This window comes from Microcaecilia unicolor, chromosome 10 (genome assembly GCF_901765095.1).
Source record: "Microcaecilia unicolor chromosome 10, aMicUni1.1, whole genome shotgun sequence".
NCBI lineage: Eukaryota > Metazoa > Chordata > Amphibia > Gymnophiona > Siphonopidae > Microcaecilia > Microcaecilia unicolor.
In genome coordinates, this window is record NC_044040.1 from 181,001,494 (window position 1) to 181,020,423 (window position 18,930).

Sequence of the window (18,930 nt, forward strand, 5' to 3'; positions counted from 1 at the left end):
TTGCTACTGGACACGTTGCTTCACTTGCTTGCACACACTCATGGTCCACAACCTTTGTGGTTGAGAAATCAAAGCAAATGCTAAAGCTTGCATCAGGAGACTTCTTTATATGTCAAATTACTTTTAGGTGAAAAAGCTAGATTTCCACCATAGCATGTCTGCAGCAATTCATGTAACCAGAACTATTTGCTGTTCTCATTTAGGTCTTTGGTGATTATGCACCATCAGGTCTGGTAAAGGACGGTAGTTTACAAGTGCTGTATTAGCATGAACACAATACTTTAGGCTCAGGTTGTCGCCAAATATCCAGCGTTTTGAGCTAGATTTCATTCCCATCTCTCACTGCTGGCCTTGCTTCACAAAATTCTAAGCACATAAACGTTTGGGATAATATACCGAGTGTAGTCTTCAGCATATTATCCCATACTTCCTGAATTTCACAAAGGCCACTGTCAGTACAAGGCGGTTGTTGGTTGTGTCTTTCCAAGGGCTTCCATCAAGTTTATTCTTGCAATAATTAGGATCTGTAAATTTCTCAAGATACAGTGATCAGACTCCACAATTACAGGCAATTCTGAAAGGCTGAACCTGGTCTTTTGGCAGAAAGGTGCACACTGACTGAAATACTATAATGACACAAAGAATTATAGTTATCAGAGTTGATTAGACTGTACCCGTTTGTGATTTAAAGAATAGTAGTAGGTAGTGTGAGATATTCCAGTGCCTTCCACTATCAAATGGTGAGCAAGTCAGAGGTGATGCGAGTGATCGCTACTAGTTCAGGACTTCTTGAACAGCAGCATGGACAGGTTGGCCTGCCTCATAAGTACATAAGTATTGCCATACTGGGACAGACTGAAGGTCCATTAAGCCCAGTTTCCTGTTTCCAACAGTGGTCAAGCCAGGTCACAAGTACTTGGCAAGATCCCAAAACAGTACAATAAATTTTATGCTGCTTATCCCAGAAATAAGCAGTGGATTTTCCCAAGTCCATTTTAATAATAGTGTATGGACTTTTCTTTTAGGAAGCTATCCAAACCCTTTTTTAAACCCTAAGCTAACTGCTTTTACCACATTCTCTGGCAACTGTTAGTCCAACAGCTCAAGCAGAACAGCCCTGGCAGGGAAGCCACTGTGAAAATCATATCTGCTGATGGGCCACTTGGCTGGTTAATTTCTGCTCAATTTTTTAATTTCTCTTCAATTCAAAATGTACATCTCTGTACACAGGAATCAAAATAGTCTGAATACCATATTTAAATATCCACAAATTAAACTGAGATAAAGACTGATCAATAAAAGGACACCAGTAAATGTCATTTTTGTAAAATGTTTATTAAAAAACTAAATATGGCAATAATTCTTAAATATGGATGACATTACAATTACCATAAAGCTTTTTCACTATACAAATCTAATCAAGTTTTTTTACAACAACAATAATCAAGTGTGTTTTTGAAGGAAGCCATGCGTAAGTAACTGATGTCTAATCAAATCCTACCTTCCTTTTTTGCTTTCCCAAGTTCCAGATCCAATTTAGAATGCCATTTTAAGACAGCTGCCATAGAACCAAACTAGTATTTTGTTTCTTGTAAATTTTGCCTCATTTTCAGTCCTGTCAAAATTTTATACAGTTACTCCAAGGTTCCACATAAAAACTTGCATGCCAAATGGAAACACGCTGCTTAAAACTAGGACTCAAGGCTCAAGATTTCAGGTAGCTTACTGTTCAGTCAGTTCAAAGGAATTCCCCCCCCCCCCCCCCTCTTTTTTTTTTTGCTTGAACGATAACAGTTTAAAACCAAGTGGATCAAAATTTGCTTACCTTAAAACAGGCCCAGCATTGTTGCTAGAACACTGTTTTATTAGCGAGGGTGGCAGGGGGCTTCTTGGTAGTGAAAACAAAGCCTGTCCCATTGGGCATTTGTGAAAAACATTGACTATATTGCTCCTGGCACAAAAATAAAGTATAACAAATCATTCAACAGACCGGGGAGAGGGGCTGGACAATAAACTGACAGAAATGTTAAGCACAGAATTCCCTTGATGGTTAACACAATATTCAGAGATGCCCCCAAGAATTTCCACAGTCTGAACTCACACTACTTTATATATATATATATATATATATATATATATATATATATATATTTCACTGTCTAGCTTCTTATGACAAATCAAACAGAATATCAACACCAGATGTTGACTTATATACATCATGTGAAGGCGTACATGAATAGCATAAAATAAATTTAATGTAATGTAACGCATTGTATCAGACAACCATAATGCTACAAAAACACCATCAAGGACAACATGTAGAAATAGTTACATTAATTCCGAGGTTTCCATTATCTGCAAAAAGATGTGCTATAGCTGTATCGAAAACTAGACAATCACTGTTCATAATTGCTACGGCCACCCCATCGTGAATGGAGCGAGGTGTTGCTTCCCAAGTAAGCCTTCGCCGATTCCCATTGAGTTCAAGTCTGTATGCAAAATTCTCAGCTTGCTTGCGTGTGCCTATAAGTAGTACAATAGCAAAGAACTGCTGGTGACCCTCGTACTTCTCCTGTTTCTCCAACACTAGCATGAAGTGGTGACCAAAACAAGACTGCATCATGACCCAGTCGACAGCTCCTGGCAGGTTAATGTCTGTGGCAAGAAAGACGATATCCTCCCCTTGGAGGGTGGTGATGCTCTTGTGGGCATGCATTAAATGGGACATGACCGTTTCTAAGGAGCCCTGCCATTTACAGGAAGCACCGGGACAAGGGCAAGAGTAGGGACGATATTCACAAACGTCTTCGTGGTCTGGCTTTTCTGTGTGGTGGAGTGTCAGGGAGCATCCTGTTGAGGCGTACTAAAAAGAGAAGGAAAAAAAAGGCACCTGCATTACTGATTGCAACTTAACTTTTCATTTGTAACAGACTAACAACCAAATAGTTCAGACTCCATGAATGGCATTTCCAAGTGGTTGAGTCAGATGGTCATACTGAAATGCTACCCAATGGCTCAGGGTGCTAGAACTGTATCAAACACTTCAGCGATTTCTCAGGACTTGCAACTGGGGTCTTGCACATGGCTCCTTTTTGACCTCCCTCCAAAGTATCTTTGAGGGGTAGGGAGTAGGGAAAATCTATTCTGAAAGGCTCTGAAGGAGCTTGAGCATTGCAGGGTAGAAACTTACCACCACACCAGACCTTTTGGAAAAAAGCTGAACAAATGTCTTATTTATAACCAAAAAATGTAGGTCCAAGAATTGAACGTTAAAAAAAAAAAAAAAAGACAAGACACATTCAGAAGTAGCAAGTTCCCAACCTTTTTCATACAGTAGCACCTTCTCTTTCTCATCTCCAGCATAATCCCATTTCTTCCTTACCCCCAAACCCCCTAAGTCTTCTCTCCACCCTCCCCATGCCTTTTACATAATCAATCCCCTCCTTTCCTTCCTTTCTCCAGCCCCACTAACTCACTTGCATTAATTCTCAAATGCACTCTCCTCTTCAGGGCAATCATCTGTTCATCTCCCAACACTTTAGCCAAGATATTAATTTTCTTCCTCTCCTCCTTTTGTAATATCCTGCAATTGGCAAATGTTTATATTAAAATTTTAATTTCCTTATCATCCGAGCCACACCAATCTAAACAAGTGAGGATTGTATCCCTTTCCTACCAATAGATGTAGAGATGAGTTTCCCCCAATGACATCACTGGAATATTAGTTGGTGCCCCCTGGAACTTTCCTGTATTTCTCTACCTCCAGCAGATAGAAAGATTGTTTAGGCTGGTGCTATCCTAGGCTCAGCCTAATGGTTTCATTCCTGCCCTTGGTTCCACTAACCAAGGAAAGAGTGTGGAACTGGAGCCTCCAGCTAGTGTCCAAGAGTGCCCGCTGGACTGTCACTAGGCTCAGTCCCCAATGTAACCTTGCCTGTGGAGAAGTCTGTCTTCATCCCCCTCCCTACAGCACTAGGTGAACTTTGATCCTTTATTTTTTATTTATGACAGCGTTTGGGCACTTTATTTTGTATATTTTATGATACTATTATATTCTTAACATTGTGTTCAATTTCTTACTGTGTAACCCACAGTGAACTGTATAGGTATTAACGGACTATAAGTTCTATATGTATAAATAAATAATTTAAGCAGAAACACCTTAGGGAGCCCAGGAGGACCACAGCCTTCCAGGAGAGCTGGCCCAGGCAGTCTGACGACCATGTGGTTGGGTAAGCCGGCTGGCAGAAGATGTGCTTGCCTGCAGAAATTTACAGCTGATTTCTTCCGTCCTGTGTGTGATAGGCCATTTCCATCTGTGGACCTGTCCTGGAAGTCTGCAGCTTGGGCACTCTCACTGGATTCTCTGCTTTTTGCTCAGTGCCTCTTCATAGTTCAGTGAATAGGTTAATTGATTTACTTAATTTTGCTGCAGAGGTAGATGGAGCTTGGGTGTGGCCCTCAGGATCTTACACTACTTTGGCAGTACCATAATGGAAAGTTCCGGGAGACACCAATCTATATCCCAGTGGTGCCAATGAAAAACAGTACTCTACCTGCATTTGCTGGTAGGAAAGAAACACAATCCCCACTTTATTTTATTATTTGTTGCATTTGTATCCCACATTTTCCCACCTCTTTGCAGGCTCAATGTGGCTTACATATCACCGTTAGCCGATTCCGGTATGAACAAATACATGGTTTGGATTGATTCAAAGCGCTATTGTGGTAAAGTGAGGTACATGTATGATAGGTACAGCTGGGGGGGCTTAGGGAGAGGGGAGGAAGAGTCAGGTAATATCCATTACGGTCTTTGGTTACATTGTCGCAAGTGTCCGTGTATCTTATGTTGGGTCGTGGGGTATGCTCTTTTGAACAGTTCTGTCTTTAGTGCTGTCTGGAAATTTAGGTGGTCAAACGTAGTTTTTACTGCTTTTGGCAGTGCATTCCACAGTTGTGCACTTAAGTATGAAAAACTGGATGCTTAGGTGGATTTGTATTTGAGTCCTTTGTTGATTGGGTAGTGAAAGTTTAGGTATGATCGTGTAGATTTTGTGGTGTTTCTGGTTGGCAAGTCTATGAGGTCTGTCATGTATCCCGGTGCCTCGCCGTAAATAATTTTATGAACAGTCATGCAGATTTTGAAAGTGATGCGTTCTTTGATTGGTAGCCAGTGCAGTTTTTCTCGGAGTGGTTTGGCACTGTCAAAATGCATTTTCCGAATATAAGCCTGGCTGCTGTGTTTTGGGCAGTCTGAAGTTTCTTTATGATTTGATCCTTGCATCCCGCATAGATTCAATTAGCGTAATCTGTGTGGCTTAGTACCATTGACTGTATCAGGTTACGAAATATTTCCCTCCGGAAGAATGGTTTCACGCGTTTGAGTTTCCACATTGAGAAAAACATTTTCTTTATGGTGGATTTCACTTGGGTCTCTAGTGATAGGTTACAGTCAATTGTTACTCCGAGAATTTTCAGGCTGTCTGAGATTGGGAGGGTGTATCCTGGGGTGTTGATGTTTGTGGGTTTGTATGTGTTATATTACAATGAGATGATGAGGTGTGTTTTTTCTGTATTGAGTTTTAATTGGAATGCATTTGCCCACAGGTTCATGATGTTTAAGCTGAGCTTGATTTTGTTGGTAATTTCTGCCAGTTCATGTTTGTAGGAGATGTATAATGTTACGTCATCAGCGTAGATAAATGGGTTAAGGCCTTGGGTGGATAAGGTCTTGGCTAGTGGAGTCATCATGAGGTTGAAAAGGATCAGTGATAGTGGTGATCCTTGTGGTACTCTGCAGCCTGGTTTCCACTGTGACGATATGTTTGTTTTTTATTTTATTTGATATGTTCTTGTGGTTAGAAAGCCCTCGATCCAATTGAGAGTGCCACCACTGATTCCGAAGTAGTCTAAGAGTCTTAGCAGTATTTTATGGTTAACCATGTCAAACGCACTTGACATGTCAAATTGGAGGAGGAGAATGTTCTTGCCTAGTGCTATTTCCTGCTTGAATTTGGTTAGGAGAGTTAGTAGTACTGTTTCCATGCTGTGTAGGGATCGAAATCCTGATTGTGACTCATGTAATATAGTAAATTTGTTTATGTAGTCGTTGAGTTGTTTGGTCACCAGTCCTTCCATTAGTTTGACTACTAATGGGATAGATGCTACTGGGTGGTAGTTGGTAATGTCGTTTATTTTTTTTCTTGGTATTGGGATGAGCAAGATGTTGCCTTTTTCTTTAGGGTAGATACCCTGCTGAAGCATGAAGTTTAAGTGGGATGTGAGGTCTGTTATGAAGCGGTGGGGGGAAGATTGTATTAGGTAGCTGGGGCACATGTCCAGTTGACAGTGGCTGTTGGGAGTATTTCTTTATCGCCTGAGTAACTGTGTCGGTGCTGAGGAGATCGAAATTTGACCATATTCGGTCAGCAGGGTGTTCACCAGGGGTTGCTCAGGATGGGTGCAGTTGGACTCAAGGAAAGGAAAGTAACAGGTATGACTACATTTCACCTTTCCAAACAACCTTCCCCTGCCAACTGGAGGAGTTCCTGCAGACCCCTGGGGGGAGGGAGGGGGGATACAAGTTAAAAAAAAAACAAAACAAAAACCTTAACTGTTGTCAGCAGCAACGGAACAGCAGTTTTGACCCCTGTAAGCTCTTCTCTACTGGCAGCTCTAGTTCATACCTTCTGGTGGGAGTGTCAAGACTGAACCTGCCTCGACGTGGAGAAGCCATGTTCTCGAGAATGGCGTTGAGAAGTCAGTTCCTGCCTCAACTGGAGAAGCTTCATCCACCAATGACAAGGGAGTGCCAGCTTAGGTGGCAGTCGACACCGAAGCCGCATGCGGCGTCGGAGGCTGTACCGCAGACTAAGGGCCAAGCAGGGCTGCAACGGGAAGCAGAGTAAGTGCAATCACCCGATGCCAATGCACACTGTTGCAAAAGGCCATCCAGCAGCTCAGGAAGCAAAGCCCGGATGCGCTGATCGAGGGCAGACACCAGGAAAGACTGGGTTGTCGGTTGAGGCACAGGTTGCAGAATTGCTGAGGTCAATGTGGGAGCTGGCTCTTGGTTGCTGGGAGAATGACTCATTGGCACCTCCTATATGGCGGGAGAGCGGTCCTCCCGGCGCCGATGTTTCTCAGGTGCCAAATCCTTCGATGCCCCGGAGCTTCCGGCACCACGTATCAAGGGAAATCTTGATGCTTCTTGGCCTTAGCCCGAAGCTTGTTATCAACACGTTGCCTTGAGGTTGGGTCCAACAATGGAAGGTCCCGGGGACTCTACACAGCAGGAGGCCTCGAGGCAGATAGAGACCCACTCGATGCTTCACTGCTCCCAGTGTCCAAGGGTCTAACAGCAGCCATGAATACCGACGCTCCTGATGCCAGTGTGATGCTCGACATTGATGCCTTAGATGCTGAGGAACTGAACTTGAGCCTCTCTGAAAACCTGGGTCCTCTTTTTCATACGAAGGCAGAGAATACAGTTAGTCGGGCTATGGTTGGGCCCGAGACACTGAAGGCACCAAGAATTGGTGTCTTTCCCAGAGATTGTCTGATTGCATTGGGTACAGCGCTTAAAGACATTGGGAACCTTCGTGGACATGGAAGGAAAAATTTCCTCGGCTAAACGAAGCGATGGTGCCTGAAAAAGGGGCAAGGCATGACAAAAAGGAAGGAAAAAATCCTGGCTGAAGTAAAGGCCTAAAACGGCCGAATGAAAAAAAGAAAGGAAACTTAAAACCAAGCAAAAGTAAACTAGAAATCTAAGGAAAATGGGGGAAAAAAAGGGTGTGTGTGTGTGTGTGTGTGTTTCCACAATGGGAACACAAAAAAAGGATGAAAGAAAATCACTGAAAGGCACTAATAAAAGCTCTTTGGATAGAGCGAAGTGAGGAGACGGTTAAAACAAAACACCCTCTCCTCACCACGGTAGAAAAAGAACTGAGGAGACTGTGCTCTTGCAGTGGGCGAGAAAGCACTCACGCATATGCGGTGGAGCACATCTTGCGCTCTACAATGTTCTACTTATGCTAATCATAAGTCCCGGACTGGGTGACACGAGTTGGCGTCACCCACTTGTGAGAATTAATGCCCTGCTTGGAATACTTGTTATACCGCACAAATGAAAAACCTTCAGAGTGGTTTACAACATTCAAATACAATACAGTTAAAAATGAAATACAATATGTGATAGAATAATAGAGAAAGGGGGGGGAGCAGAGGGAAGGGAAAGGAGGGGGGTGGGGACTATGATTACAGATCCTTCAGACAGTACAAAAAAGTGGGGGAGTGTACTAGAGGAAAAATGCAAAATGACTTAATTTCCTTTTAAAGTGTCATTCATTTCACATAAAGTAAATAATCACACCCCTATACCTGCTCTAAAACTGCAATGAATAACTCTAGAAAAGAACTCAATCATTCGTGTAATATCTGGTTTGGAAAAACTGCAACCTGACGTATACTTCCGGTACCATGCACTTTGTAGGATTGTTTCAATTCAGCATCTCAAGAAGACAGGCTACTGGTAGTGCTCAGGTTCGGGAAATGCCATTACTATGGTGGTTCCTAATGGCTAATCAGTATATGTCTCAGAGGAAGAAGTCATCAGGCTGAACCACCCCTAAAAAAAAAATAAACGACATGGGAATGGGGAAAGACAGGAGGAATTGAAAAAGACAAATATTTAAAGAAACGAGGGATCCACACAGATGGAACATTCACCAGCATAGACTGTTCCCACGTTCTTTTCAGAGTAAGGAAAGGTAGTGATGGTATTATAGCATCCAATGAATCATGCTGTAACACGCACAAGTTTCAAAACAATCCCACCTCCGCCCATGACTGGCTTGTTTCACTTTGAAAGCAGGCAGTAAAATGAAGAAACAGTTTCCTGGTGAATATTCCGCCTACTGCAAATTCTGAGATCAGATGCCACTGGTGAACAGTGCTGCTTAGAACCCCTGAAACCAGGAGGGTACCTCTCTGAACAAAACAAAACAAAAAAACAACTTATGCTGTCAGGTAGGGTGGAAAATTCCCAGACACTAAGGCCCAGATGATCAAAAGCCCCACGCTGTTCCAAACAACACCCTAAAAATAGCGCCGGGACAGCGCAGGGCTTTTCTGCATCGATGATCAAAGATAATGCATGCAAATCTAAGCAGCGCTATTATCTTTGATTATCATTTTATTTATTACATTTGTATCCCACATTTTCCCACCTCTTTGCAGGCTCATGTTTAAGTGCGGGAGAATTGCGCCACCGGACCTCCAGCCCCCCCGTCGATGGATAACAGTGTGTGATAGCCTTTGGCCGGAGGCGGCCACAACGATTTCTGGGGGTTTGGAGACCCACCGAACCTCCAGCCCCCCCCCCCCCCCAATCGCTGGGTGGGAGGGTGGGACAGCGTTTGGCTGGAGGCGGCCACCACGATTTCTGGGGGTTCGGGGGGGGGGGGGGGCTGGAGACCCACCAGATCTCCAGCCCTCCCTGGGCATGGAGGGGGTCGGATCGCCGGGGGGGGGGGGGGGGGGACGAGGACCGGAGGTCCACCGGACCTCCAGTCCCCTGTTTGCGTTTGCTTTGGGGGGGGTGGGGGAACAGGGGCCTGCCAGCATGCAACTGCATGCTGGACAGGGCTCACCATTCCTCCCCAATGATCCGCAAAGTCTAACGCCAGCTCAGAGCTGGCGTTGATTTTGCCGCGGCCAGCGACCCAATCTTTGGCGCGCTGGCTGCTGATCATTGGGGATGAATGCGTTAAGCACTGATTAGCATGCATTTGCAGGCTAATTGCGCTAGAAGCCCTGTTTAGCATGCATTTGCATGCTACTTGCACTAAGAGCCCTCGAGTGTGTTGTTTCAGGCGCTCTAGGGCTCTGATCATGGGTCGGCAGCAAACTCCGGTGCTAGTATGGCGTTAGCCTCTAGCGCCGGAGTTTGCTTTTGATCATGAGGGCCTAAGAACCTAGCTACCACCTTTTGGGCTAGGGCTCTTCTGGCTAAAGCAGAATCTTCCAACTCCACCCTTCTCCTCCACTGCTAACTCCAGACTCCGTTCCTTTTATCTTGCTGCACCATATGCCTGGAATAGACTTTCTGAGCCAGTACGTCAAGCTCCATCTCTGGCCGTCTTCAAATCTAAGCTAAAAGCCCACCTTTTTCATGCTGCTTTTAACTCCTAACCCTTATTCACTTGTTCAGAATCCTTATTTTATCATCCTCACTTTAATATTCCCTTATCTCTTGTTTGTTCTGTCTGTCTTAATTAGATTGTAAGCTCTGTCGAGCAGGGACTGTCTCTTCATGTTCAAGTGTACAGCGCTGCGTACGTCTAGTAGCACTTTAGAAATTACAAGTAGTAGTATTTGGGGGGGGGGGGGGGGGAGAAAAACAAAAAGACCACAAAAAGCAATATTCTAACTTTAATTGATAAGCCATTCCCTATATTAAAATTGTCAACTTTGCCATCCCTTCCACCCCTAAAAACATCCCAGGTTTGAAACCTAGACTGGTCCATATGTCCCATGCACCTAGCAAACATTCAGGCAAAACTGTTCAAAACCCACAAGAGGGTACAGGACCCTCAAGTCACACAGTCTAGATCGTGTTTCTCAACCGGTGTACTGTGGTCCCGACCGCGGTCAGTGACCCGGTATTGGAAGTTTTTGTCTGCAGCGGCAGCGATTCAGATAGCCTTCCCGTGCCAACCCCCGTGCCTTCTCTGTAATGTAACTTCCTGCTTCCCCGTAGGTGGGAAGCATCAGAGAGAGGAGTCAGGCTGTGTGAATCACTGCCTGCTGCCAAAGCAGAAAAAAAAAAAAAGTGAGGCAACTGGAAGGGCCAAAAAGTAGGCCACTAGGGGATTCATTTCCTTTGCAAAATTTTCCTTCTTGTGCATTAATACCTCTAATTATTTCAATGTAGTGGAGGAGAGGGAAAGAAAAAGAATGTGCTGGGAAACAAAGAGTGAAAAGGACAGAGAGAGGGGGGGGGGGGGGGTAAGAAAAAGGATCTTGGATTTGGTGGATGGGGAGAGAGGAATTCAGGGAAATAAAGGAAGAGAACAGAGAGGAAAGCATGCAAAAAGAGGGAAGCAGAGAAAATATAAAAATATCTACTCTGAGGGCACGAGACAAATAAGAGCACACCAATACAGAAAAAGGAGAATGAGACCAGAATGAATGAGGAGTCAGGGATAGAAGAGAAAGCAGAACAAGCAATGAGGATTGAAATCAAAATATAGACCCCAGATTGGAAAATCGTTCGAATTTTGGCAAGAATTTCCTGACGCCCCCTCCCCCAGGTAACAGCTACTCTAGAGTACGGAGCTCCCAGAGGTAAAGGAAACAGCTCTCATCTTTCATTCTTAAAAAACTGTGTGTCTTGACAATTTTGCACCTTGTAAGTGTGCCACAAGATAAATCACTGGTATAAAGGCATTCATTCACTCTTACGCAGCTGAATTTAACCACATACATCAGGGCCTTGAAAAGCCAGTGGCTCCCTCTTCTCTCTCCACTGAAGTTGAGGAACAGGTGGGGTGGTGGACCTCTTTCAAGGTCTACCACAGTTCCTTTGTCCCTGATTTACTAAGGCAGTTTATCCCGTTCTGTGTCCACGGAAAAAGAAAGCTTTGTAAAACCAGTCTCGATGCTCCCCTACAAGTCAGTTGCAGAAAAACCCAATCAGTGTTCCCCTCCCCAAATAACCGTGCCTCACTCTTCATCCAAACAAGCCAACCAGCATGTCTTAATTCTTGCTCCCCTCCTAATCCTCATCCAATTATCTGTAGAGCAAGAACTACCCCCTCCCTGCACCACACAGCCTTGCGAGTCTGAGCCTTGTGGTGCAGGACCGTTCACACTGGTTTCATGAGATTCGAGAACCAGAGCCCATGCAAGTGTCCCTGCAGTGCATGGCTCAGACTCACACGGAAGAGAAGTTCCTGCTCAAGAAGTGGCACTTGTGATAAGAGGCACAAAATCCTGAACGCCAGATGGCAATTTTCTAGTCACCATGGTGACCTGGTACCTGGTTATCTGTCGTCTCTATATACGTTCATCAAAGCACTCACTATGAATTACAGGCTGACCGAAACTTCCACTGAAACGGTCTGAAAGCTTTCGGCCAAAATCAAAACTACAGTTGAAAAACACCACCTGGTTTTGGCCGAAGCTAAAAACTCAAGTTTGGTTGTGTGAATGTGAACCAGTTGAGGGCTACAGGGAATCGTCCTCCCTCCGCTAAACCTACAGCATCTAAGCTAGAATATAATAATCTAAATAATAAAAGTCTGTAGTTTACCTCCAAGCAAAATAGCCTCCACACACATATGAACCACAACTAATGAAATTGAAACTAAAAGCCACGGAGCTTTTAGTGGCTGACTTTGTGTCAAACTGGATGTGACAGCTGACATAACTAATTCCTAAGGAGCTTATCCCAAATTTACCAATAAATTCCTACTAAAAATCAGAAGGCATTTATTTGGAGCACTATTTAGTATATAAACTATTATGCAAGATCATAAACTGCATTAGTTGTCACTGAAGTACTGCTAAATAAATAAATGAGTAGTGCCCCCCCTCCAGGACTACCTTACAATCCCTGGTGGAGACTTCTCTGCAGTCTGCGTTCATATTTTCTAATTCTGTGGGTAACCATGAGGCCAGGAAGTTCATCTACCCTTTAACCCACTGTTTGTGTGTGTTCTCACAGACTGCAATAAAGGACATTCTATTGGGGTCTTTTACTGAGGTGTGCTAATATTTTTAGCTGGCCCTAAACGCTAAAGCACCCATTATATACTTATGAGAGTCTTGGCGTTTATTGAGAGCTGATTTTTAGCGTGAACTAGAAACGCTAACGTACCTTAGTAAAAAGACTCCCTATATCTGGAAAGCATATTCAGTTTTTCAAGTAAGCGTAGACTTTTCGTATCAAACAACTGTATACATTTGGAATTACCAGAATAGCTTTTCAAATCCTGGTCAGTTCTTATCTGCAATGAAATGTTTTGATGACCCCACCACCACCCATTCACCTTTCCCGAAGTAACTAGTTTTGGATATGGCAGTAGCAACAGCTTGTGAGTGAGCATGGTGACTAAGCAAGCACATGCCTTGAATGGGGTGGCCTTCTGTATATTGCAATGGTGTACAGGTTGGGTTGGGGCTGTTACTTGGACAGCAGAATGCAGAGGACAAGAAATCTGAAAGAAGCAATTCCCTGATCAGGTTTTTACGCTACACAAGGTGCAACAGTTTCTCCCATAAAAATGCACCAACATTTTTTGGGGAAGCTTATTTCTCTGGAACCCCTTGTCCAAGTTCAAAAATAGACCTGACTTAACGTGCCTTTTCACTGGTTTTGACTTATACCAAATTTCATCCTGTTCTGTTACATTTTCAAGTTATTTTGCTTCAGATATTCTTCACTCCTTACATATAATTCTTTCCAACTTCCATTGGGTTGGAATGAATAAAAACTCAGTATGGTACCCTGGAATCTTCCTTCTTTAACAAAATTCAACTTGGTTGACACAAACCAGATCAATGTTTAACGTTACAATGTACCAATATTTGAACACAATTCACATCCTAGAAGAAGTTTAAAAAGCAAGGTCCAAAGGAGCAGCATAGCAGTCTAGTTATTAGAGTAGCGAGCTGAGAATCAGGAAGTCAGGGTTCGACTCTCACTGATGTTCCTTGTGAATTTGGGCAAGCCAGTTAACCCTCCATTACATCAGATACAAAAATTAATAATTCATCTTGAACTATTACCATAAAAGCATGAGCTAAATAAAACAATGACAACGAGCTTTTAAAACAGCAAACTGACTGTTCAGGTATACTGAGCAGTCTCTCTATTAATATCTTTGTTTAACAAGCAGTTTTGTACTGTTCTGTTAAGTTTCCAGTTCTGTTAGAACCAGGGTCAGGATCTAGTCCCATACAATTTCATTCACAACTACCTGCGTTTTCCCCCTTATTTTCTTACCCCCTCCAACTTAGGAGCAAAAGTACTAAACTGCATTAACATCATTCATTAACAGCTACTGCCCTGATATACAAATGAGGTGTATTTAATGTAATAGTATACGAAGAGGGGCATTTTTGATATGATGTCTAAATCTGATTTTGGACACTGAGGAAAATATTCAAAAAATCCAGTATCAAACAGATGGTTTTCTGGTTTGAAAATGGCCATTTTTTTTTTTTTAATTTCGAAAATAGCCATTTGCTAGATGTTTTTGTGCTCAGTATCTTTTAGGACCATTTTCAGAAAACAAAAAAATCCAATGGAAAAATTAACAAAAACAAGCCACTTACAAGCCAAAAACAAGCATCCTTAGTAGACTGGTCACACAGACAGCACCCTAGGGGGCCACAGCAGTGCACTTCACATAAAAGGTCCCAGGTACACACCTCAACATTATCTATTTATATTGTATTGTGAGCCCTCCAAAACCCACCAAAAACCTGCTGTATCCAACTGTACACCTTATGGCTACAGGCGTCACCTATATGTAGGCAAAGTAGAATTTAGGTGGGCTCAAACTTTCAACAAGTATAACAAGAGTGCGCTATGGACCCGGGTTCCCTTCTCTACAGTGCAGTATTAGGACTGGCCATAACATCTGAAGCGGTCATAGAGGCTGGTATGTACTGTTTTTTTCACATCTTTGGGGGTGGGAGGGCATCAGAGACCACTAGGGGAGTAAGAGGGGGTCATGCCTCGGTTCTTCCAGTGGTTATTTGGTCATTTAGGACACCTTTTTGCGACTCAGTCGTGACTGAAACAGGTCTAAATCAAACTGTCTTTTAGCCCTGGATGTTTTTGCTTTGTTCCATTATGGAAGAAAAACGCCTATGTTTTGAGAATGCCCAAATCCCACTCCCTTACGATTTGGACACACTGCATACAAAACCATCTTAAAATGGGTTTCGAAAATAGCGATCTGAATGTTTTGGCACAAAAGCCTATCTACTGCTTTGTGCTGCTTTCTTTACCACCATCGGCTAGTTTATGCAAGTTAATAGTTCTAAAATGTTAAGACACTTGCATTAGAACATGCTGGTGGCTCAGAGAATATTAACTCTTGCTCTTACAAGCAGGTCCTATTTATTTCCTCAGTTTATTTTCATTATGCCGATTGACTCCTTAATATCACAGCTCACTCCAGTCAGAGTTACACAGGATGAAATACTTTGAAACAAAGATTACCACATACTTTTGCTAGTCTCTCTCCCTTTAAGGGTTAGAATGCAATCAAGCCATTTTATTTTATTAATATATACACTGAATATTGTCACAATGATCTATACCTCAGGGGGAATACAAGGTGAGCCCCACATGTAAGCCTTGAAGATAAGCACAGGATAGTAAGCACTTCAAACTGGGGCATAGACAACAAGTTGCATAAATATGCCCTGCTACATGAATTCAAAATTTCTATCACCTGCTCTTTGTGCAACTCTCATAAGTCACCTTAACCTCCAGTGCCTGGGAAACCGGATGAAAACACATCTAGCTTTCCTACTCAACAAACTGAACAAAGGAAATGCTAATGACTTTTCTGTGAGTGGCTTGCCTTCTGTAAAGTCCTGCAGTAGTTTTGCCTGGTCTTGTGTAATACAAAGCTGACTGTACCAGCCCCCTTTTAAAGCGCTGAATCTTTTTACAAAAGTAATAAGGGGCAATAAGAGAAATGTTCATGAAATAACTGGAAATCCTCCCCCCCTCCAAAAAAAGCAAAATAAAAAGGTTGATTGAGCAGCCCACAATTCTGATTGGGGCCATAGGTCCCATGGGTTATGCCTCATGTTTCTTGGAAAACGTACACGTTTTGAACAGATTTAGATCAGGCTTGTAGAAAGTCCAGAAAAACAGTAGAATAGACTATATCCGAACTCCCATTAGCTACGCTTAGAGTTGTATGTTCCGAACATTTCTGAAATATCTTCAATCCTATCTGAACAAGATCTAGGCATTTGTGCATGAACTCGCGAGCTACTTTTTTATTCTTTGACGCATTCTTCTTAAAATCACTGCACGATAGAGCGAGAGATAAACACAGAAGAATGCACTCCCTTCCATTATTGAGAAGCCAAGCGTTGACACCAAACCCTGTTCCATCCCGGCCACTACGTCCCTTACCTTGCAGGGGAAGAGGACAGCGGAGGCCACTTTCTCCATCGCCAGGTTGCGGATGCTGGGGGTGAGGGATCCCCGGCACGTCGGGCAGCAGCTCAGCTTCTGGCGGCATTGGTTACAGACCAAGTGTCCCGCCTGACACTGGAGAATAGGAGGCAAGACATAGTCGAAGCACACGGGACACTCGAAGAGCGACGTGAGCTCGTGGTGTTGCGGGGAGAGCGGCCCAGCACCCGAGATCACGGCGGCCGCCGCGGGGGGAGCCGCGGCCGCCGATGCTGCCGAGAGCGCGGCTGGCACGGCGGGAGAGGTGGTGTGTTGTTGCTGCTGCTGTTGTTGCTGCTGCTTGCCGCAGGCTTTGTTAGCGCTGGGTCCGGCGGAGGACGGGCGGCTCATCGCGGTCCGAACAAACCATCGAACCGCGCGGATCGATCGGGACGGTAACGAAGTGAACCAGCTTCTAGCGATCAGCTCCGAGCAACCGCGGGAAAGAGAAAACAATTCCCCATTAGAAAAAGGAAGCCTGAAGACGGCTATACATCGTATAAACCCTCCGCCGCCGCTACTGGTGGCCGGAACTTCCGCTCCCCGCCTACCTGTCCGGTTCCAACGCACCCGCCTCCCTCTTCCCCCCACTTCCCCGCCACCTTCTGGAAGATTGCGCGACGTACGCAGCAGTGTGTGTGGGACGAGATGATGTCATAAGTGACGTATGCGTGTTCTGGTGAGCTGGGAAGCAACAAGGCGCGGGGCGATGAGGTGGGTGAAAGAGGAGGGCCCGGGTGGAACACAACATGCGGTCTCATTGGTTCCAGAGCAGGTGTCAGTACACACGAGGACAGACAGCGTTTTCATATAGCGTAGTTAATTCTTCGTGATAAACGACCGACCGAACTGCATGAGAATGGGGGTGGGCGGGGGCAGAACTGCTTATTGAAGTTTCCCTACTTTCAGGAAGGGGCGGGGCTTTTGTTTTGATTAGGTCTTGTCTTGAAATTCTAGCTAACCTAACCTGGTGCAGAGGCAGAAGTTCAGTCAATTACTAGGAATCAATGAGTCCCGGGTGGAAAAATTAAGATGGACCCCCCCCCCCCCCCCCATAACACCACGGGGTTCATTTTCAAAGCACTTATTCTTTACAGGGTCCCATAGGTTACTATGAGGCTCATTTTCGAAAGAGAAAAAGATCCAAAAAAAAAAGGCACAAAAGGCAGATGGACATATTTCTCAACATCCCGGGAAGGTCATTCTTGTAGCTCTGGACTGGCCCAGACATCCTTGGTATGCAGACCTAATCCATCTTCAAATTGCTCCTGTTGACTGTTCCTCCACCAAGGTCCAGTACTTACAGAGGATCCCTCCTGTGTGTCCTTATTGTTCGCTTGAAATCACTCTGTTTCACTGTTTTGTTATTGAATACTGGCTTGGTTGCTAAACGCAGGAGCTTATGAGGCATAACTCATGAGTTCTCTATCTCCACCTGCTGGTGGATGCTCACAATTCATTTGTCTGGAACGTGTAAAATTTAGGTGCGAATTACACACCTAAATGTATGTGTGTACATGTGAATTGATTTCAATTAATGCCAATAATTGCTTGTTAAAAAGCCAATTACAGGCACTAATTGGCTTGTTATTCAATTAAATTGCACCCCCAAATTGGGCGGCTTTTATAGAATTAGAGGGATTTGAGGCAGTTCTATAAAGGGTGCCAAAATGCTGGGCGCTAAGTATGAATTCTAACAAAGCATCTGGGCACCCAGATTTTGTTACTACTATAACATAGTACCATAGTAAATGTTGGCAGATGAAGGCCTGCACGGTCAATCCAGTCTGTCTAACAAGGTGATCAGAGTTGTATCTGGCACTCTGCATGGGTTCCATTTCTTCATGCTTAAACACTGAAGTACTTAATCTCTATTTCTCCCTGCCAATTCTGGAGCACCAAAATTTAGGCATGCCCATTTACACCATATCTACAGCAGAGGCAAATGCGCAGGCCTAAATGTTGCATGAATGACACTATTCTATGATATGTGCATATTTGTGGGAGATGCCCATGCCCTGCCCTGCCCTTGTGAACATCCCCCCTTGCAATTGTGTACTGTGCGCGTGCTAAGATTATAGAATACCGCATTGCCAATTACCACTTATATGCGAATATGTAACCTTCATATGCGTTACGTGGTAGCATTCTATAATGTGAGCGTGTAAATAGCGCATACATTTAGGTGCTGACTTTATAGAATGAGGGAGATTGCACTTAGGGGTCCTTTTACCAAGCTGTGGTAAAAGGGGACCCGTATGTTTTTGATGCGCATTGAGGCCCTCTTTTACTGCAGCAGGTAAAAGGCTGTCTTTTAAGAAATGGGTGTGCGGCAAGTGAACCACTTGCCGCACAGCCATGTCACAGGGGAGCACTTACCACTACCCATTGAGATGGCGGTAAGGGCTCCCGCTCTAACCTGGCAGTAATCGGGCAGCACGCGGCACTGCTCGATTACCACCGGGTAAACACCCACGCTCCGAAAGTAAAAATATTTTTGTAGACCCGGAAGTGGTGTGTGCTGGGGGTGGGAACTACCGCTGGGCTGCTGTGGTAGCCCAGCGGTAGTTCCGGATTAGTGAGCGGTGGCCCACTTTGGGATTACCGCTGTTTCATAAAAAAAACCCTTAATGAACTCCAGAAGAAAGTTCTCTCTGGAACAATGCAATTGGCTCACTATTCAATCAAATTGCACATACAAATCAAAACCGCACCTA

General features: G+C 44.1%; 1 protein-coding gene across 1 annotated transcript; it reads right to left on the reverse strand.

Moving 5' to 3' along the window:
* Positions 1-2,159: 2,159 nt before the first annotated feature.
* Positions 2,160-16,812, reverse strand: SIAH2 (siah E3 ubiquitin protein ligase 2). The gene is made up of 2 exons (XM_030216912.1): positions 16,172-16,812; positions 2,160-2,863 (listed from the first exon to the last, which is right to left on the reverse strand). The coding sequence occupies exons 1-2, from the start codon at positions 16,562-16,564 to the stop codon at positions 2,306-2,308; spliced, it is 951 nt and encodes a 316-aa protein (XP_030072772.1). The 5' UTR covers positions 16,565-16,812; the 3' UTR covers positions 2,160-2,305.
* Positions 16,813-18,930: the final 2,118 nt, after the last annotated feature.